The 23423-nt window shown below is 33.4% G+C and overlaps 2 protein-coding genes across 3 annotated transcripts; both read left to right on the forward strand.

Annotated features, from left to right (window-relative positions):
• Positions 1-570: 570 nt before the first annotated feature.
• Positions 571-11100, forward strand: LOC110997701 (phenoloxidase-activating factor 2). Its single transcript, XM_022265970.2, has 9 exons — positions 571-648; positions 2217-2299; positions 3447-3546; positions 4240-4422; positions 5627-5744; positions 6374-6479; positions 7278-7456; positions 8204-8365; positions 10919-11100. The coding sequence occupies exons 1-9, from the start codon at positions 644-646 to the stop codon at positions 11081-11083; spliced, it is 1101 nt and encodes a 366-aa protein (XP_022121662.2). The 5' UTR covers positions 571-643; the 3' UTR covers positions 11084-11100.
• Positions 11101-12248: 1148 nt separating this feature from the next.
• On the forward strand, positions 12249-21751 carry LOC110997699 (phenoloxidase-activating factor 2). 2 transcript variants are annotated; one of them, XM_045633740.1, is made up of 10 exons: positions 12249-12300; positions 13999-14213; positions 16102-16216; positions 17152-17411; positions 18214-18343; positions 19096-19210; positions 19523-19628; positions 20426-20604; positions 20760-20927; positions 21552-21751. In XM_045633740.1, exons 1-10 carry the CDS (start codon positions 12296-12298, stop codon positions 21714-21716), a joined length of 1458 nt encoding a protein of 485 aa, XP_045489696.1. In that variant the 5' UTR covers positions 12249-12295; the 3' UTR covers positions 21717-21751. The 2 variants fall into 2 exon arrangements, with proteins under 2 accessions (XP_045489696.1, XP_045489697.1); XM_045633741.1 differs by having other exon boundaries at positions 17152-17405.
• Positions 21752-23423: the final 1672 nt, after the last annotated feature.

The following is a 23423-nucleotide window of genomic DNA, read 5'->3' on the forward strand; positions in this document are numbered from 1 at the left end:
TATAAATAAAATTGATTAATTTCATATTATTTTATAATAGAATTAAATTAGTCTCTTATTTATTCTGAACAACTATGTTTTTTTAAGTTCCCACGTTAAATCTTATGAATTTATGTGACTGTCTCTTTCGTTGCCAAGTTTTTTTTATCGACTGATAACGATTCATTTTTGTATAATGTGAATATGATTTATTTATTTAGTATTCCTACAGCTAACATAAATTATATATAATTACAAACAAATACACTGAAAATATAGCCAAAGATGGAATACATGATACATTTTACTACAAACAGAAAAGGGAACAAACAAACAAAAAGTGTATAATACATTTAACTAATTGTGATTTAATTAATTTAACTAAGCCTAAATTGGTTGTGTTGTGTGATGGTGTAAAAGTGTGGGTATGTACGTGATGGTGTGTATGTGGGGTGTGCTGTAATGTAGGTGATTTTGCGCTATGGATATTCTTAATACAATTTTTAACCACATTCCGCGATAAGCTAAACAAGTCAAGGCCCAAAATATAGTGGTCATTATAATAAATGTCGGCGCAGCGCGAAACAAAACTGAGTTTTTTTGCATAATTAGTATATATATATTAGTTTATAATAGACTTCCGGACAGTACAGTCGTGTGTAAAATGAAGTAAGTATTTATTTAAAAAAATATTTCGTTGAACATTTACAACTTTTTATAATTATTGACAGTTTTACAAACTGATTATCTAAAATATCCGGGTGTTATTCTAATTTTGCTCCTGTAATATTTGAATATGATAAAAAAATCGATTTAATCTTATATATAAAATTCTCGTGTCGCGGTGTTTGTGGTTAAACGCCTCCGAAACGGCTTTCCCGATTTTCATGAAATTTTGTGTGCATATTGGGTAGGTCTGAGAATCGGACAACATCTTTTTTTCATCCCCCTAAATGTTAAGGGTTATCCACCCCTAATTTTTTTTCAATTTTAGATATAAAAAAAATAAGTTTTTAATTATTCAACATTAGTAAATAAATATAACCCCTAATTTTCACCCCTCTACGATCAACCCTTATTTTTTAATAATAAATGATATACATGGCAAAATTACGTATGCCAGGTCAGCTAGTTATAATATAAAGTTGTATTTTATTTACTATAGATATAGTCATAGTAAATGTGTAGTTTGAAACTCTATGAAAATTTTTTTTTATAGTACAGGGGGCAAACGGGCAGAAGGCTCACCTGATGTTAAGTGATACCGCCGCCCATGGACAGTCAATGCCAGAGGGCTCGCGAATTAAGGATTTCGAATTATCAATATATGTTTAATTTAGTAAATATACGAAGCCCGAGTTATATATAAACAAAATTAATTGGTAAAATGTATGAACGCACATAACTTTTGAAGACAACGCCATTCTGAATTAATTATTATTTTGTAAATCATTCAATATATTGGAAAAAATTGTGAATAGTTTATGTATTGAGGCAGGCTAAAGATTCTATAAGATTCGTAAATATATTTCAGGGTGATTTACGCCCAAACCCAACCTATCTCAATCCATTTGTCCATTTGAGATAGACTTCTGAATCCAAATATTTGTAAAAGTAAATGGAGCCAGAAAGAAAATTAATGTAATAATACTAAGGAGATAATATAATATTGATAAAAGTGTGCCAATAACCAAAAGACGAATTGTAATAGACATCTGTCAGTACAAGCTATCCCTGGTAGGTCGGATCGGTCTATGTGGATATACCTTTGTATGAAAATGCCAGTTCAACTGTGCCAATATCCTATCTTAAGATTTTAACTTACACCATTTTTTAAAATAATTAAAAAGCTGTCTGATATGTTTTAAACACAGATATTATGTTTATTTTAATATTATTCGTACGGTTTTTTTTTTACTTTATTTGGTTTATATTGATTGTCAAATATGAGTCTAAAGAGAGATGGCATTCTATCCGTCGTCAAAAATGGATTGTCTTCGTAGGGTTTGGTTACTAGCAGATAGAAGATCGATCGACATTCACGGATTTATCTTAAATTGTTTTCAATCTGAGATTGTGCATTAATTATTGGGTTCGGTTGTTAATAGTGTGAAAGAGTGATTTTAGTATTTCAAATCCATTTTTTCACGGAAGTCAGACACAGCGCCTATCGCTCTAATAACTCCAGACTTCTTACATATAATGTAAAAAAAAAATGTTGTTTGAATGTTTTGCAGGTCAACTTTTGAGGTGTGCTTGCTGGTGTGGGGATGTCTAGGACTGAGTACCAATTTCCAGAGCGCAATTGGAACTTCGACAGGTTAATACTTAAAAATAATATATTTTTTTATTTTTTTATTCTGTGATGTTATTGTCTCAGTGTCATATCAATGCGATTATGGTAACATTTGCCGCAGTTAGACAGTTTGCGAGTTACGGAGGTAAAACAAATTATTGGAATTGCATTCCCAAATCATATAATAAACAAGAGGCAAGAGGCTGATAGCAGTTTTATAAAATTTAACAATTCAAAGCGTTGACGTAATAAAATTTCGTATTTAAGTTTAGTATTATTAAAAAGCAATAAGTATTTAAAAAGATAACACTCTTAAAAGGCCGGAACGCACTCGCGAGCCCTCTGGCATTGACAGTGTCCATGGGCGGCGGTATCACTTAACATCAGATGAGCCTCCTGCCCGTTTGCTCCCTGTTCTATAAAAAAAAATAATAAGCCTTTATTCAGATCTATTTAAACAAATAGATACATTTAAACAAATTTTATTTTAATCCTCTTCTTGTGTATGTCCTTTTTTGGCAAAGGCCTCCTCCAAATCCTGCCATTTCTCTGTACTGTGCCACTCGTTATCATGTACCACCTGCATTTTCTTTAATGTGATTAATCTACCTTCTGAGTTGTCCCCCTTTTTTTGCGTTTGCTGTATCTTGGGCACCAGTTAAGTAGTTTTTTGCTCCACTTTTCTGTACCTTTTACCATGTATCGCCCATTTCCACTTTAGTTTATTGATTGTTATTGTAACATATGTCACCCCAGCTATTTTTCTAAACGCTATATTATTTATCTTGTCTCTTCTTTTTTCCGTATCATACATCGTTCCATCTCTCTTTGACACACCTGTAGCTTTGTATACTGTTGGTGCGCTTTAATGGGCGCCCAAGTTTGTGTTCCATATGTTAGTACAGGTAGTATACAAGAGGATTAAAATAAAATTTGTTTAAATGTAAAATAGATCTGAATAAAGGCTTATTTTTTTTTATAGAACAGGTGGCAAACGGGCAGGAGGCTCACCTGATGTTAAGTGATACCGCCGCCCATGGACACTCTCAATGCCAGAGGGCTCGCGAGTGCGTTGCCGGCCTTTTTATTTACCGCCTCACCTTATGAAAAGCATATCAAACCCAGTTCATTATGTACGTTGTTCAATTTATTTGAAATATTTACGTTTCAGATAAAGAACCCGTGGATTGTTACACTAAGAAGGGAGTGGGTCAATGTGTGGAATCTTCGAAATGCAATCAAGTGGACTTGGAAAAATATGACGTTTATAGGCAAGTTTAGGGCCCATTTGACCATGGTCTTTAGATAATTAAGAAAAAATTACCCGACTTCAAACGCATATCTTATATCTTTAAACGAGCAATTCTTGTATATATTATATGTAATTGGAATCTCGGTATCGGCTCCAACTATTTTGATGAAATTTAGTATACGGGGGTTTTCGGCGGGTGATAAATCGATCTAGCTAGGAATCATTTCTAGAAAATTTCATTTTATTCGTGTTCTATCACACTCATAATTTTTTTCTTCAAATTAATAACTTTAAAAAAACCAGTTCAATTTTTTTTTATTATTCTGTCGATAAGATCGAAAAATATTATTCATATTTCATCATTTTATTAGTATGTAATTCGTTCTAAAATATAATTTACAAAAAACACGATTTATAAAATTAAAAAAATACCATGGTATGGTCATCCAGGTCCTATTATATATCAGAGCAATAGCGCGGTGTCAGCTGCCATTGTCATTAAATGTCACGACGCTCGTAAAGTAACAACATCAAAGTCTGATCAGTTTATATATAAAAATAAATCAAGGGATTAAGTAGTGTTGGCCTAGTGGCTTCAGCGTGCGACTCTCATACCTGAGGTCGTAGGTTCGATCCCCGACTGCACCAATGGACTTTCTTTCTTTAAGCGCATTTAACATTTACTTATTAGCAGATTTATTTTATCCTTTAGAACTTTGCCCTGCCATGACGGGAAGATATGCTGTCCCCTGAACAAAACACTAACGACGACGCTGGCACCACCAGTAACCAAAAGCAATGGTTGTGGGTATAGCACCTCATTACCATTCGTCGTCCCGAAGAAGTCCACCCATGCTGACTTCGGAGAGTATCCTTGGATGGTGGCATTACTAAGGTAAATAAAAAAAATGTGAGCCGTCACGGGACGCCTGGTAGATGTGAAACATCGACATTATTTTGTAAAAGTAATATGCAAAAAAGAACAGATTGTGATAGAAACTAAATATGTCATAATGATAAAATAAAATATTACGATTTTTTTCCAGATAACGATGACTATTTGTTGAATAAACATTATTTTCAATAAATATTTTTAATGTGAAATTTACTACTGCATTTAGACTGTACCTTGTTTGATTTCACATCAAAAACATTTAATTTTAGTCAGAGGCATCTATTTCTGATGAACTATCAGATGTTTCGCCAGATACGTTACTATTTATATACTATACTATAACATATATACTACTTATAACAAAACAAACCAAAGTACGCATGCGTCGCCACGCCAGAAATCGGTTTTACGTGCGGCTATAGATGTTTCACATCAATAATTCAGCTCATCCTTCATGGGCAATTCATTTAGGATTTTCCGCCATTAGGCTGTGGAATAAGCTGCCTGAGTCTATACGATTGGCTTCCTCTATCGTCTTTTAGAGTTTGAAGTCTGAATAAATGAATCTATCAGGTTTATTCAACTTTAATTAACTATCACAACAAGAATCTCACAGCCTAAGGAGTCTACTCCATAGGGAACAAAATAGAAGTTGGAGGAACGACTAATTAAATGATGCTGGAATTATTTATTTATTCACACTTTGTTGCAAATAAACATAATAAATAAAGCTAATCTTAAGGATTCAAGCATAGCTAATAGCGATGTTATACAAAATAAGAGGAGATACAAGAGTTATACAGGTCACGATTGATCAGGATATGATAAGGTTAGGTAATGTTTATACAGCAGACCCGGCAAACGTTGTTTTGCCATGTTTTTGTGCCAAAAAATTAAAGTTTATAATTAACAAAAAAAAACATAAGGGATGATCGTAGAGGGACGAAAATTTAGAGTTGCATGTATTTTTGTATGGTGTATCGTAAAGAAACGAAAAATTTTGTCTAAAAAATAAATAAAAAAATTTAGGTGTGGACCACCCTTAACATTTAGACCACCCTTAACGATTCTCAGACCAACCCAATATGCACACAAAATTTCATGAGAATCGGTCGAGCCGTTTCGGAGGAGTTCGGTTACTGACACCGTGACACAAGAATTTTATATATAAGATAGAGAAAGCTTTTATAGTATTTAATTACAGCAAAAATCAATCTACACCAGATTGGAGACAAAGAGACTATTTGGGTGGTGGTTCGATGATTCACAAATCGGTTGTGATAACTGCAGCACATAAAGTTCATTCGCTGAATGCAAGTCAGGTAATCAGTCATTAAATATATCCACGTTAATTTTATACATTTATTAATTTAATTTAATTTTTTTTGTTTTTACGAGTTCAAAATGTATTGCGACCACAAAGCGAATACCAACATCCTACAACTTACACAATTTTATAAACATATATATAATAAATTTTTTACTTCGTACTTTTATAAATAATGTATATGTTTTGATATTATAAGACAGTATGATGTATGTAAATAGGTACTATCAGTGTATGTGTTGAGATCAACTATCGTAGACACTCATTTTCATTACATGGATTTTTTTTCGCTATCATAGACTCCATGCAGGTTGTCATAGACCCCTAGGGGTCAATATAGACCACTTTGGGAATCACTGGTTTAGAACATGGTTTTATTGCCCAAAATCAAAGGTCCCGGCTGAATTCTTTTGTTTTGGGTTCTTGATAACAACGTCATCGGTTTTTACGACCAGAACAGATTCTGACTGTACTACATTTAAATTTTGTATATCTTAATCTAGTTTATTGTATTTTTCTATTTTCTTTTATAATAGTAGTGTTTTTTGTATGATGTGTGTTCGCTCTATCTGTATATATGTTTCGTTAAGCTTTTAAAAGTAAATAAATAAAATTACATTACAGGTAAAGTGTCGTGCTGGTGAATGGGATACGAAAACTTCTAACGAGGCGTACCCACACCAGGAACGTGATGTTAAGACTATAGTGATACATTCAAATTATGACAGAAGTAAGTTGATCAACATTTAATTTATCTATTGTATTATAAACGGAATTCTTACAGACTTTTTTAATCAAATTCAATATCAAAAATATAACTTTATTCAAATATTTCCAATTACACTTATGAACGGCCGGCAGCGCACTTGGGATCCCTCTAGCAATGTCTCGGCGGGCGGCGCTATCACTTATTAATATGAGATGAGTCCGTTTGCTCCATGGTTCATAAAAAAAATGATGTGTGGTTTTGTGAAACCACGGTAAAAGTGAAAGTTTTTCACATTATAGACATTTAACAAAAATTTTTTGGAATTATATTACATTAAGGGTGTAAAATCGCTTTATAAATCTTAATTTTATACTTGGAAAATTGGAATGATAATGGGACTAGATATAGGTACATTCATTAATATTTTTAAACATTCATATTTATTTAATCAAAATTCGCCATGAAACATTTTGGTTTTCGGCTATTAATTTGTATCCATTGTTCAAGCATTCAATGCGTTAAATATAATATATGTTAATTTCTACATATACTTAAGTGAGTTTGCAGTATTGACCTAATGGATTTAGCGTGCGACTCTCAACCCTGATATCGTAGACTCAAACCCAATTCTCTATTTGCATTTCAAATTCGCTTGTTCGGTAAAGGAAAACATCGCCAGAATCCGGCGTACCTCGTCAGGCACAAAGGCTGATCAACTTCCCCCATACGAAAGTGAAACAAAAACCTGAGGCCGAGAACTAAAAGCTTGTACAGTTGCTGGTGTTTTTGGGTTTTATTTAATTTTAAAGATATTTTTAGATCAGTTGAAAAACAACGTGGCATTGATAATAATGCAAACGCCATTCGATCTGACCGTACCTCACATTGGTACCGCGTGTTTGGAAAGCACAATGCCCCCACCTGGGACCGAATGCCTCAGCATGGCGTGGGGCCACAAGGATTTTAAAAAGGACGAGCCTGCTGTCATTTTGAAAAAAGTAAGTGTTTCTTTTGTACATAGTTTGCTATGTACAAACGAAACACTATTTATTATATATTATATTTGTATTCTATATAGACCCTGTTGAAGTGAAACTTCTTTAGGCGCGTGAGGGTGAAATTTTTACGGAACGTCACGAAGATGTGCAGCGTTTTTGTCGAAGAAAAGGGGCAGAGCGATTGAGAGAGTGAGAAAGGGCGATCGAGAAAAAAATACACGCTATTGGCTGATGTATTCGTTTAGTAGAGATAAGAACTTTAGATGGCAATTCTGTCGCACAACGTCTTGTGCAGTAATAGATTTTTATTTATTTATAGTGTGATTAGCATATATACAGTGTGTTAACAGTGTGAATATAGATATACAAATACATGAAGTGATCATATATAAGAGTGAAATTAAGAGAGCCACCCAGTTTTTCCCAAGTTTTTCCGCTTACATTGCAAACGCAGGCTGAACCCTACGAGTTTTATCAAAATAATGTACTAAGTATTGTACACATTGAAGAGGTCTACAGAAAAGTCCGTGACTTGATATGTCTATCTCTTATGGATAACCCACATTTTTATACACAACGTTCACAGATTTTCTGTAGTGTATTCAGTATCAGCATTGCATCCGTGCAAAGCCGGGGCGAGTCGCTAGTGTTTTATAATCAGGGATATAGGGGCATCCTAGACTATCAGGCACGCAATCAAGCAGATATGTCATTTCTTAAAAATAGACATTATTAACTTTTTTTCAGATATCTTCACCTCTATTGGACAAGTCTGTGTGTGAAAATGCCTTCCGACCTATTTTAGGATCTGCGTATAATATGGACGACTCCATGACATGCTCAGGACAAGTTATTGGTTTGAGTAATTGTATGGGAGATGGTGGATCCCCACTTATATGCCATATACCCGTAAGTATGGAGGAGATTTCCAAAATTTTATTAAGAGAATATCGCTTGGCCCGGAGAACAAAGATGTAAAACCCAAATCTTTTTTTATTTATTTATTTACACTTCGTTCAATTTATTTATTTATACAAATAACACAACACATAAAAATTACAAGGGATGCAACGGGCGGCCTTATCGCTAACAAGCGATCTCTTCCAGGCAACGCTAGTAAGAAAAGAAAATTATTTATTGTTTTCTTAAATGATGAGTGCAAGAAGTTTGACGATTTAAAAAGTATAAGTAGTTAATAACTAATGTACATAACAGTAATTATCTTTTAAGACTAAAAATCAAAGCCTTTTACGATTGTTTCACTGTTAAAGACAATTATGGAGGACACATTTTGAATGTCTAGAACGTAATAATGTAATATATATAAAACTGCTGTCACGATGTTTGTCCGCGATGGATTCCTAAACTACTTAACCGATTTCAAATTAAATTGGCACATCGTGAGCAGTCTGATCCAACTTAAGAGATAGGATAGCTTAGATCTTTATTTATAGTCGCAATTTTATTTTATTGCAAATTATTTGTCTATAATTAATTGACAGTCACAATTATTCAATACTCCAAAAGATTCTAATTGATGTCGATACTTTTCGACTGGATTGAGTAAGTAATCAATCAGATGACACTGCTATGGTTAACCGACAAACGTGTCATATAATCTACTATTCAATATCATCATTACCACGTGTTATTGAGGCTAAAGTATAAATTAATTTATTTTGTGAAATGAAGGAGAAACAAAGTTCGCGGGGGCAGCTAGTTCTTTTATAGAACAGGGGCCAAACGGGCAGGAGGCTCATCTGATGTTATGTGACACGGCCGCCCATGACACTCTCAAAGCCTTATTCGTAAAGTCGGTCTTCTTATTTATAATTCTTTGGCTAAATCACACCTTCTTTACTTGATTGAAATTTGGGGAGCTGTGACTAAAACTAACATATCAAATCTTCAAATTGCTCAAAATAAAGTAAATAAATTGCTTTTTCATTACCACTTAACATACACACATATACTTAACTTCCACACAAAAAATCTATACAGAAACAAAACTGATGAATATAAAACAATTATTTCAATACAATACCAGCTTATTAATCTATAGAATTTTAAATGACTACATACACACTAACATTACATTCATTAAAATAAATCAAATTCAAAAGCGCAGTTCACGACGCCCTCATAATTTAATTCTACCTAAGTATAGAACCAATTACGGCAAAAAAACATTGAGCGTTGGGGGAGTACTGCGGTATAATAGACTCCCAAAAAATGTAAAAAGTGCAGGCAGCCTAGCAATATTTAAATTAAGATTAAAAGACCATCTATGGAAATGAAAGTTCATCCAAGTTCTACCAAGTTTCTTTTTTTTTCAAATTGTAACGTTAGCATATAAGTGTTCTCATGTAAGTGACTAATGTCTATTATGAGAATATATGTATTTAAACCAAAAGCGTTGTAATAATATTGTTTTCAAATTGACGCATTGACGTCATTAATTATTTGGTGGAATAACAATCGAAACTAAAATTGTCCTTGTAATTGTTGCGGTCGATTCAGGAAGGTAAATAAATGAGTACATTACATACCTACTGGTACTAACATTGAGCACCAAATAATTTTCGTTGAATAAAGACAACCTAATAAAAAATGAGGTACATCACCTCATCAAAAATAGAAGCATGCGATATAATTAAATAAAATCCATTAAAACTGGAAATGAAAACGCGGATGTGCGAAAACTGTTTGGCTTAAGTTATCTCCTTAAATAACAAATTCAATAGACAAGCGTTTAGGCCGCCATTTTGTCAAAATCGTTTCGCGCGCTTTTTAAAATTAACTGTCTTAGTTAGATCATAGATCCATCCATCCATCCATCTGTGAATCGATCTGGATGATCGAGATGTCAATTTCTCGACATTCAGATCAATTTTGGTGTAAAATGCTAATTAAAAAAAAAAATTAAAAAATTAATGGTGTCTGAAATATTTCAAATTATCTCATCTCAAATATCTAAAAAAAATCTCCAAAACTGCAACCGCTGCATGATTAGTAGCTTATGAGCGAACTATTTTACTTATAAATTACATTATATAACGCTCTAGAGCCACCTTGCATATAGAAAATATATACCTTCCGCTATTTCAACATTAAATGTTTGATATATATTTAACATTTCGTGTTGAAAATTTAATTTTCTGTATTTTAAATTTTTCATCAATTTTCCAATTTCAATTACAAATACAACAAAACAATAAATCAAAATACGGACCAGCCGTCCTCGAGTTACAAGTTATCAAACCCAACTTAATAAATAAATTGTTTTTTTTTATAGAACAGGGGGCATACGGGCAGGAGGCTAACCTGATGTTAAGTGATACCGCCGCCCATGGACACTCCCAATGCCAGAGGGCTCGCGCGTGCGTTGACGAACTTTTAAGAATTGTTACATATTATGATTTATAACAAATCTAATTTGTTTTATAATAAAATTTATTCCAGTCATCCAAAGGTACTCGGTACTCTGTGGTGGGATTGGTCGTTTTGGGACACAGATGTGGTGCTAATTGTATACCGATCGCCTTCACGAAGATACCACATGTGTACAACTGGATCGACGATACTATGAAGACATACAATTATGATACTACTTCCTTCAAATACTAAACTAAAATATATGTTTAATACATTAATGTGTTTCATTTAAATATACCTGTTGCAGCCAACTAGCTTAATTGGCCTTTCAAATAACTACCCGTTTAACTAGCGGCCTGAAAGATGTTCAGGTAGTTGATCAAACACCCAGGCAAATGGTTGGTTTGATGTCGGTTCATTACTTGCCTAGCCTGTTGACTGTTAAATAAATTTAATTGCACGATCTGCCACTCTCAAAACTCGAAGCGAAACTCTTCAAACTATCAATATGGCCTCGGCAAACTGCAAATTTGGTGACGTTTTCCAAAGTTTCATGGAAAAAAAAATCAAATACAATGGAAGGGTTTAGTGTCACAATATATATTTTTTTCCTTCACCTTTAATCTTTTTTATTTCTACCAAATAATGATTGTATTGTACGAATGGCCTAAGCTTTAGCCAACCAAGAAAAGAGCGTTCCAATTCTTAAAAGGCCGGCGACGCATTCGCGAACCCTCTGGCATTGAGAGTGTCCATGGGCGGCGGTATCACTTAACATTAGGTGAGCCTCCTGCCCGTTTGCCCCCTGTTCTATATTAAAAAAACAGTTTATTCAATGTTGTTACAAACTACGGTTACAGATGCCACGGCTGAATACTTAGGAGACTGATTTCTCAAACGCACAAAGGGTAGGTTTGTTTCGATGTCTTTTAGGTCTCCAACGCATCGGCTGGAAGTTCTTTGATGATGGCGCAGCAAACGTGTTAACGGAAAGCATCTGGAATATGTAAAAACCCTGTACCTGGGTAAACAATAATCATTCGAAGAAGACTAAATACATAGAAAACTTTATATCAGGGTTCGTCCATATAAGATTACTAGCAGACCTGGCAAGCGTCGTTTTGCCATGTATATCATTTATAATAAAAAATAGGCGTTGATCGTACAGGGTTGAAAATTTAGGGTTGTATTTATTTTTTAATGCTGTTGATACAGTTGATAAAAAATTTAATATTTAGGGGTGGACTACCCTTAACATTTAGGGGGATGAAAAATAGATGTTGTCCGATTCTCAGACATACCCAATATGTACACAAAATTTCATGAGTTCCAGCCGTTTCGGAGTTTAACCGCGACACGACAATTTTATATATAATATAAGATTTGTTGACCTTCACATTAGCTTGAACATGTTTAACTCAGTATGCAGTTTGACTTCAGACAAGACGGAGTCGTAATCAAGAGATGAGGTCAGTGTTTATCATTTTACGCTCGCATTTTCCTTGTAGAAAACCCGTTATATCACAATACTAGCGACCCGCCCGGCTTCGCACGGGTATAAAATATATAGCCTATGTGATTAAAATCGATCCAGTAGTTTTGATTTATTCATTTCTGCCCGTGGCCCGTGGATTCAATGTATTCAAGGTATTTAATTGGTTAAGGATTAATGCTGTATTGGTGGTATCACTTCGAAAATTAGCCATTATTTGTCTTAAAAAGTAAATGACAAAAAAAGGTATTTTGTGGGTTATCCATAAGAGATATACATATACCATCACGGACTTTTCTGTAGACCTTTTCAATGTGTACAATACTTAGTGCATTATTTTGATAAAACTCGTAGGGTTCACCCTGCGTTTGCAATGTAAGCGGAAAAAATGTAATTATTTACGACATCACATTAGAAACCTCAAAAATAACAGTACTTCTCCACTATTTAATGGATGTTATTATACATATAAACCTTCCTCTTGAATCACTCTATCTATTAAACCGCATCAAAAATCCGTTGCGTAGTTTCAAAGACAGCGACTTTGTTTTATACTATGTGTAGTGATGATATATGTCAGATGTAAAAATGTGTGGCACCCGTGGACGGCCGCGGTAAAGCTATTGCATAGCATTTTTTATCAACTTATGCATGTATAATAATTTATTTATTTCATAATTATGCTGTATTTTTTTTCTTTGATATTAAATCAATCTACGCGTCATCTCTAATATTGGCCACACCTATATTACTTATGCAATATTATATTATTTATGCAATAGCTTAAAAACCGAATTTAGATTTGAATAAAGTTCTTGTTGCATCTTTCAACTGAATAATACCAATTTTGTTATCTTAATATATATATTTCTTGTGTGCGTGTGTATGTGACTGAACTCCTCCTAAACGACTGGACCGATTTTGACGAAATTTTTTGTGTGTGTTCAAGGGGATCTGGGAATGGTTTAGATTCACAATTTTGTCCGCTGGACAATGTTTTTTTAATTAATTTTTAATTTATTAGTAGTTGTTGATTTTGGAATGTTTTACATTGGATCCGACAGACGGCGCTACCATCGCAGTGTCAAATTTTAAATAATATTCGAATTTTAGTCTGTCCCGACAGTTAGCGCTGCGATCAAATTAAAAAAAAGTTTTGTTATCATTGTGTTATTGTAGACCATGGGCTGGATCGTTAGATATTGTCATAACATTTGACATTCACAAGCATGCCTTAGGTCGCATCTGGACTGAATAAATGAATTTTGATTTTTTTTTTTTTGAATTATAATTTTCATCAAAATGGTCCAGAATGTTTTAGCTTATTAAAAAAAGATTGAAATTTTCAAATTAAAGACGTGTAGACAGGACAATGTCTGTCAGGTCCGCTAGTTATAATATACGATTTTGTTGACACCATCCATACATTAAATATAAATTACACACATAGAAAAACACAAAATTTATTATTTTAATCAAAAATTTCTTTAAAAGAATAAGATAGGTACATTTTAAATGTGTGTGTCGTGGTGCTAACTGACCCTGGCTTAGCATTATGCTGTGGAGCAGACGTGTAATAAAAGATTGGATAGACGCTAATTAATAATGTGAGAAAAAAGTTATTAACATTTGAAAATACTTTGAGATTCTCTAGAGTATATTCTTATTATTGCAGGTACATACTGTTCTTTTGTCTCTTTCCCCTGATTTACTGCAATTCAATAGACGATTTGACAGATCAATGGATAAAAGATGTTATGAATAGCCCGCAAACGCATAAAAGTCGGCGGAGCGGACCTAATTTGACACCAAGTAGGAAACTTGATTTGACACCTAAGCGGGAATCGAACCCGTCACCCGTTAGAAAACCCAATCTACAACCGAGTGAACGTAAGTAATGAAAATCATTTTATTTTATTCAATTTTTTTATTATTTTTTTTATTTACTATTTCATACAGCTAATCACTAAACAATATCCAAACAATTATATTACACACAAAAGCCAAAACGGAATACACATATAAACAGAAACATAAAGCACAGTTTTACAAAGCACAGATGTAAGATTGATTGATTGGTAGATTAAAATATATATTTAATATGAAGGAACAAACAAAGCCATTATTAGTAAAAGATACCTGGGTTTTTTAAATTTTAAGATTTTTTTTAGTCACATTAAATATATCGATTTTCTGGTAATTTATGTTGTAATCTGTAGGTATACGATACACAACCGAGTTTCGTAAATAGTTGGTCTTAGAACGAGGAATATCGAATAATTGGATTTGCTTTGAATTGGGTGATGAAGGGGTCTTAAAAAGTAAAAGCGATAACAAGTCGGGACAGTCAATTAAACCGTAGCATTTGTTTCGCTTTTATTTAAATTGTAAAGTCTATATAAAGTTCCTTTAGGGGACTTTGCATATTTTGACGTTACTAAGGGTTGTCGTTGTATAATATGTATCATAATTTTATTGCACAAGTATTGTTCACGGAAATACTATTATCTTATATACAAAATTCTCGTGTCGCGGTGTTTGTGGTTAAACTCCTCCGAAACGGCTTTCCCGATTCCCATGAAATTTTGTGTGCATATTGGGTATGTCTGAGAATCGGACAACATCTATTTTTCATCTCCCTAAATGTTAAGGGTAGTCCAAACCTAAATATATTTTTTAAATTTTTAGAATTTTTTTTATTTTTTTATCAACTGAAAAATACATACAACCCTAAATGTTCAACCCTCTACGATCAACCCCTATTTTTTATTATAAATGATGAACATGGCAAAACGACGTTTGCCAGGTCAGCTAGTCTAATGATAATAGATTAATGTACACACAGTTAGATAATTAAAGTACTTACAGTGAGCTTGTCTCTTAAATGAAATGAAATGAAATCGTTTATTTGCTAAGATAGTGGTACAATTAGAGACAATTATTATAAAAATCCGCCATATATAAATCGGCATGCAAATATCATTAATTTTATAATGACACATAAAAGAAGCATTAATATAATGTCGTTATAATAGGAAAGTTAAGTTAATTAGAATTGGTGATAAACTTATTATTACTAACGTATTAAATGGAAATAAAAAAATTAAATAAAAAAAAAAGTTAGTAATTACATAAATCACAATACTTTTTTATAGTCTGTTATTTTTGTCTTACGTCTATTGCATATTTCTAAGAACGGATTTCTCAGAAAGTCTCGACGTATCATGTCAATAGTCGAGTTTACGGGTTAGGACAATAGAGCGAAAAAATATGTACACAATACTTTTTATTATTTAACTGTCCTTATTGAGGGGTGTGTTCTTTCTGTGTGCTAATTACTTGTCTATTAAATTAACAAATTATCATAAAGGTTGTTCAGAAACGAAAGCTACCTAGCTAGTAGTCATTTTGCGTTTTTGTACGTAAAATTATTTTTCACTTTGTGGAACCTGCTGCCCACTGAAGTATTTCCAAACCAATTCGACATAGGGTCCTTGAAGAAAAGAGCGTATCAATTCTTAAAAGGCCGGCAGCGCACTCGCGAGCTCTCTGGCATTGAGTGTCCATGGGCGGCGGTATCACTTAACATCAGGTGAGCCTCCTGCCCGTTTGTGCCCTGTTCTATAAAAAAATAATAACTGAATCGCATTTACCAAAGCCAAGACAGAGAAAATAAATAGAAGAACGAACATTCTTAAACATCTATTCAAATAAATTCTTATTCGAAGTAGACAGTAGTAGTGATATCTATAACCAGTACAATAATTGTTTCTTGCAGAAGTGGGCAGGACTTGTCTGACTAAAAACAATGACAATGGAGAATGTGTCTCGTATTATCTGTGTGATGAAAATAGCACGATAATCGACGATGGAGCGGACCTTCTTGATTTGAGGTGAGTTACCTTAAAGAGCGTGCTAAAAATCTACTTTTTTAGTTTATTTTCGCTGTTCCTATGGCTTCTCAAATATCAGCAATGTTTTCATTATACACTCAATCAATTGTTGAGTATTTGATAATTTGGGCGACCATATTACCACAGTTTCCAAGCTTCCAACACCCACTCAAGTCTAACTAACAGTTTAACCAATTTCTTAATGACACTGGAAGAAACTAGTGTTTAAGATACAGGCTAGACCTAGTTTAAACGCTAGTGCTCATAGAAGTATATTATGTATATGGTTAAACCACAGTGAATATTGTATATAGAATGTAATGTTTGTTATTAGTCAAATAAAGTCATTTTTATTATAATAATTATAACTATTATTATTATGTCCGCTGTAAAGAGATGACTGGTGAATTGGGAACAATTTTTGACCCCACTGGCGTGAATATCTAAATAAAAAAGTACGTGCGTACAAAGTACATGTCAGAAATGAAACTTCTTTGTAAATTAATAGTTACTAATCATGTACCAGTATATGATCACTCCATGTATTTGTATATCTATATTCACGCTGTTCACACACTGTATACGTGCTAATGATAATATAAATAAATAAAAATATGCGTTTACTACACAAGAAGCAACAGACTTCCCATCTAAAGTTATAACATGTAACTACGAAACGAATACATCAACAACGTGTATTTTTTTCTCTCTCAATCGGGTGCAATCACTCTTTTCAAAAGAACCCTGGAGCTTGGCAACATTGTCTGAGCTAATTATTATGGTAGATATTCCTGTTGAGGAATGTCTCCACCCGTTAGTCCTCCTACAACTTATCTGCTCATAGTCAGTAGACTGATTGCACGATGCGCTCTTGGAAAAAAAAATAATATTTAAATCAATTCTTTTTCGTTTTCAATTCAATTTTTTTTTTCCAGAGACGGCAGCAAAGCCTGCAGTCACTATTTAGAAGTTTGCTGTGAACTCGGCGATATAAAAGACAGTGGCGAGAACACAGACTCCGTTGAGGATTCTAACGAAAATTCTTTCGATAGTGCTCCTGCCATACCAAACCCAACTCCTCCCAACAAACAAACTCCACTAAACAACCCAGTTCCCCAACGTCCCTTCACATTACCGAACAATCCTTCAGCTAAACCATCCACCTTATCCAGTACTGATGCGAATGATGGTAAAAGTTAGTTCATAATTATTATATATAAAAATATAGTCAGGACTGAATGAATAACCAAGCTGGATCTTCCTTTCTTTCTTTTAACGCACTCGCGAGCCCTCTGGCATTGAGAGTGTCCATGGGCGGCGGTATCACTTAACATCAGGTGAGCCTCCTGCCCGTTTGCCTCCTGTTCTATAAAAAAAACGGTAGAACTGAGTGGCGAGACTTTTTACGTCGATTAGTTTTTAATTTATTACATAAGTCACGTTTTTGATGGGATACAGATTACGCTCAATAATATACTCAGAAAGACGAGATGGTAATTCACTGTGGGTAAACATATTAAAAATAAATAAATTTTGTTTTTTATATAACTTCTGGTTATGCACTTCTTGCACTCATAATTTTTTTAATTGTTTTCTTTTCTTACTAGTGTTGCCTGGAAGAGATCGCTTGTTAGCGATAAGGCCGCCCGTTGCATCCCTTGTAATTTATATATATTGTGTTATTTGTGTTTCTTTCTAGCAACGAAGTGTGAATAAATAAATAAACACTTGCTACTATATAAACTGCGAATTCAGCCCCACAGCACTATTCTCACCTGTGGGCGATAGTTCCCCAGTGCCAGCCCTTTTTATTTGATCGTATTCAATAGCTTTGCGTCGAGATGTGAGTTCTCTCTGCATCTTCTACTGAGAGTTTCAGTATATTGTGTTTTAAAAAACAAGGTGGTGAAAGATCCGGTCCAATTAGCAACCCATCAAAATCCTATCAGCTAAAACTGATGTATTTTTATGAATTAAAAACGTGTGTTAATCCACAGTATCTAGAGCTGAATGTGGCTGGAGTAATATAGAAATGAGCCCATACAAACCGAAGAATCCCGCTTTTCGACCCACCGAAATTACCAGTGCATTCTATGGCGAATATCCTTTTGTGGTCGCTGTTATGTTGTAAGTTATATCAGTATTATTATTTGAAGCCGTGAATTTTTGTAATTTACGTCCCTATACACCTATATATCCTTCTCTATCTTTCTTTAATAATCCACTGTACAACCATTTCCTATTAACATCGTATCCCTAAATATTGTATTTACTGATTTAACTGAACTGACTGAAATTACCGTGACTCATAAGCCCTTTTCCTTTTTATGTGTCGAAGGTTCATAATCCTTTAAAAAAAACATCCGTCATAGGAATTTGTCATGACGCAAGTTTAACATTTTTACCCATTCCAAAAAAAATTTACAACGCCGCTAAAGAAGGTTTCATTTCAAAAATTAAAAACAAAGATTTGTCCTCTATCAGCTCACCATGCCTAGTGTACTCGTACTGTAGTGTTCTGGTGGGAACAAAAAGCAAAAACTAACAAACAAAATAAAATAAATCATTTCTCTACTGTAAAACATTTAAATAAAATATTTAACGGATATAAAGGCGAATTAAATTTTCATACTCGACTTTTCGCGAGTCGTAAACCACGTTTACTTTTTATATTATTTATTTTCCTTATAATCTATTTTTTCAGTACCTTAACACTTATGCAATAGAGAAAGCTATAAATATAACAATTAATCAAAACAAAATATAAAAAAAACGTGTTACAATACTAACGCTCTCAATAGAGAGCAATAGCTAGGAATTTAAGTTTTTTTAATTTCATATTTTTAGTGTCAATCAATTTAAATAGACCTTGTTTACAGGAGAAGCGATAGTGACGTTTGGTCGTCGAAATACTACGTCGGCGGTGGCGCATTAATACACTACAGAGTCGTTTTAACAACTGCTCATGGTATTGAAAAGCTACAAGCCAATCAGGTTAGTGTCCTAAAGTTAGAAAGCTTGTAATAGGAGAATGTAAAAAGACGAAAAGTAACTTCATCAGGAGAAATACGCGCGGACACGAGACATTATTATTATTTAAAGAACACGAGGCAAACGGGCAGTAGGCTCACCTGTTGTGAACTGATACAGCCGCCCATGGACACTCTTAATGCCAGAAGGCTCGCGAGTGCGTTGCTAAAACTAATTTTAGGTTGACGGAGTCCTATAGTCATAATATGTTAAATGCACAGATAGAAAGAACAACCACACTTCTAATTAGTTTTATTGCTTTGAAAACATTTTCAGTTGAAGTGCCGTGCTGGCGAATATGACGTGCAAACAGTGAAAGAGCAATATCTCCACCAAGAGAGGAATGTCAATAAAGTTGTTATACACGAAGACTATTATAGAAGTAAGAAGTATCATAATGTTATTACATTATTTATTTATTTATTTTATTTATTAACACTTCGTTGCATTACATAAAAGGAAAATATAAATATAATAAAAACATTATTTAATGACAAGCAACGGCCTTAACCCTTTAGAGCGATTTCTTCCAGACAACCACTGTGAGTAAAGGAAAAAACCACTATGAGTATATTACATAATACATATATTTTGTAAATTGTTATGAGGTGGGAACATAAACATAGTTTTTCTGTGAATCAGTACCTCGAACAATTTACAACTTATTTATTAGAATTATACTATAAAACATAATAATAATAAATAGTGCGCAATGAGACGGTTCATTATCAATGTCAATATATGGAGCCTGGAAACCGTATAGTCGTATCAAAATTTCCCCCACTCCCTTATTTAATGGAATTTATTTAAGTTATTTAATATATAAGAAGTTTGCCAGTGTCTGTAACGGATATATATTTATTTACAGCTAGTCCTTCGACAAGACCCTTCTCTATTTTTTCAATCGCGGTGATTGGATGGTTCCAATCCACATTGGGCTAACTACCGTTTCTACACCAGCCTCCAATCCTCTTATTCGTCTGCCTGTCGTTTGTCACCCAATTCGTGGATCACTCTGTTACAATTCTGTTCCATTTTTTGATTCCTTTCCCTTATTATATGACCCATCTATCTCCACTTTAGTTTTCGTGGAGTATGCGTCTTTAAATTTTGTATTTATTTTAATATATCTTTCTTTATATTTTGTACTAAACTAACTATTGATTCTTAAATTTCCAGCTTCGCTATACAATGACGTTGCTCTATTGTTTTTGGAGACGGAGTTCACAGCAGCTGCAAATATCGGTGTAGCCTGCCTAGCATCCGTCTTTCCCCCAGTAGACGATTGCTACTCCATGGGCTGGGGCAGAGATGTGCCAATCGATAGACGGGGGAATTTCGTTGCGATCCTTAAAAAGGTGATAATCTATCTCATTGTCTAGTGATTACCGTGTTTGATATGAGATACATAAAATATCACTAAAGCCAAAAAAATAATAAACCTGACAAATATAGTCTATAATATATAAAACAATATACTCATTTTATTAATATATTTTATATTCATTCTCAGGTCCCACTACCTCTTGTAAGCGCAAAAGATTGTGAATATTTGCTTCAGACGAATTCTCGTCTTGGTCCATACTTTGAACTCCACAATTCGCTTACATGCGCCGGCGGTGAAAGTATGGTTGACACCTGCACAGGCGACGGTGGCTCCCCACTTGTTTGTGCTGTTGAAGTGAGTACTTTTAAACCGTTTTGATGAAACAAAGCATTCACTGTTGAAATTATAATTATTTATAGATAAAAAAAAATGTTGTGTGGTTTTATGAAACCACGGTAAAAGTTAAACTTTTTTTCACATTATAGACATTTAACTAAATTTTTTTTGAATAATATTCCATTAAGGATATAAAATCGCTTTATCATCTTAATTTTATTAATTTTATACTTGCAAAATTGGAATGATAATGGGACTAATAAAAGTAGACTAAGTCTCCAACTAATATTTTTATTGAATTCTGTGTCTTAGAGAGTACGACCTACATCATAATTAACAATTATTTGGATTATATACACATATTAAAATAGCGTGGAGCACTGGCACAAATGAATAATAGTAATTATGTGCGCCGTCATATTGGCCTTGGTTGCTATGACGAGCGCCTTTCACTTTATCCCTACTCCGCGGCCGACCGTCACGCGACATGCGCCACACAGACTAAAAAGTTCGAGACGATGTAATAAAAGTTTCACTTTAAAATACAAAACTAAAACGTCTCTTGTATGTAAAAACATGACCATATATTTCTACAAAGGTAAAGGCAGCTAGATTTTATACACATTTTCATATATTTTACAGACCAGTGGTATTGAAAAACGATATGTGGTGACGGGTCTGGTGGCCTACGGGCTCGGGTGTGGCAAGATAGGTGTACCTGGAGTCTACGTGAACATCCCACACTTGTACAACTGGGTGACAAACCAGCTCGACCGGGAACATGTTGACAAGAAATTTGTTTTATAAAAATAAATTAGTCCGACTGGTTTCTTTTAATTTAATTATGTCTGGCATTTCTCTTTCTCAAATTAGTTTATTAAAATGTAGGTTCAGGGTCAAGAGGATGTTTTTAATTGTTTTTTTTTTAATTATTTAAAATTATATAAGATTTACTAAATCTATATAAATAAAAACGAGTCGAAAAGTGTTAAGCGCAAAACTAAAAATTTCTGGAGTAACTTGAGTATATATTTATTTTTTGATCTCTTAGCAAACTTAATTGAGAGAAATTACAGAAATAAAAAAAAAGTGCGTGCGTATAAAGAACCTACACATGCTAGAATTGAAACTTCTTTGTAAATTAATTATTACTAAGGTAAATGCCCCAATAGATGATCATGTACCATGTATATGATTTCTCCGTGTATACCTTTATTTACAATACACTGTATATACGTATACTGTAATACGTACGTAATTGTAATATAAATAAATATTTTTTTTACGTTTACTGCACAAAACGTTATGCGACAGAATTGCCAACTAAAGTTCTTATCTCTACTAAACGAATACATCAACCAATAGAGTGTATTTTTTCTCGATCTCTCTTTCTCCTTCTCTCAATCGCTCTATTCTTTTCCATCCCTCATGCGCCTATAGATATAAGGATAGAAATTGCTTCCTTCGTCCTTGTTACCGTCTTTAGTCTCCGCCATTTCGGAATCGCCAACACGAGATAAGCTTCTTTTACTATACGAGATAAGTCTTTTAAGTCATTGTTTATTACAACTTTTTGGTGAAAGACCCAGAATTTGGATTTTAATAAACATAACATTTTATTCAACATGTGAATTTTAATATGCTATATTGAAAATGCAAGCGCAAGTTAAGCTATTTATTTATTTGAAAAGATTTAAAAAACCGGCCCAGATTATTAATTAATCGCTACAATTCTAATATAAATTGTTACGTTTAAAATTGATTTATAATGCCGTGATTAATATTATCAATCTTTAATTGTAATAAAAACTAAAATAATTTAAAAAGTTTTTATAATTAATAATAATAAAATGTTAATAAAATCTAAATCTCTTATTTATTATTTTGCACAACTATGTTTTTTACAATCAGAAAATGCCAAATACATATATATTTTATCAAATTGACCTCACTGACTTGTAATGTGACGTGTACTACTTTTGTAGGTTTGCGATGCCACAATCAGTAACCAATAAGAGACATTAGTTAAAAGAAAACACAATCTGTCTCTCATGTATATTCTTAATATGTACAACTTAAATAAATTCTGCAATAGCTGAAAAAAGGCTTACATATTGGACGTTCTATGGGCTGCGCGATACAAAACGACGAGAGTGTTATAGGATACTAGCTGACCCGGCAAACGTTGTTTTGCCATGTTTTTAAAAAAATTAAATTTTATAATTAACAAAAAAAAAACATAAAGGATGATTGTAGAGGGGTTATATATTTATTTGCAAGAATATGATACAATAATGTTTTCGTGATACAATCTAATGTTCGCATATTCTTATACACATACAATGGCGTGCAAATTTTTCTTAAATTGAACTTTACAGAGATATTACGTATGAGTCATAATATAGTCAATCCTTGTAATATTTTATCACTACACAAGCTGACCCGGCGAACTTTGTTTCGCCTTAATGGCAATAAATAAGCAGTTTTTTTTTATTGGAACAAAATACAAAAAAA

Source organism: Pieris rapae, chromosome 24 (assembly GCF_905147795.1).
Source record: "Pieris rapae chromosome 24, ilPieRapa1.1, whole genome shotgun sequence".
In the NCBI taxonomy this organism is placed as follows: domain Eukaryota; kingdom Metazoa; phylum Arthropoda; class Insecta; order Lepidoptera; family Pieridae; genus Pieris; species Pieris rapae.

Excerpts from the sequence above, each read along its gene's own strand:
- LOC110997701 (XM_022265970.2), top strand. Across the intron at positions 3,547-4,239 it reads GAAAAATATGACGTTTATAG|AACTTTGCCCTGCCATGACG; the intron begins GCAAGTTTAGGG and ends TTTATCCTTTAG. Across the intron at positions 7,457-8,203 it reads CTGCTGTCATTTTGAAAAAA|ATATCTTCACCTCTATTGGA; the intron begins GTAAGTGTTTCT and ends ACTTTTTTTCAG.
- LOC110997699 (XM_045633740.1), top strand. Across the intron at positions 19,211-19,522 it reads AAAAGCTACAAGCCAATCAG|TTGAAGTGCCGTGCTGGCGA; the intron begins GTTAGTGTCCTA and ends AAACATTTTCAG. Across the intron at positions 19,629-20,425 it reads ACACGAAGACTATTATAGAA|CTTCGCTATACAATGACGTT; the intron begins GTAAGAAGTATC and ends TTAAATTTCCAG.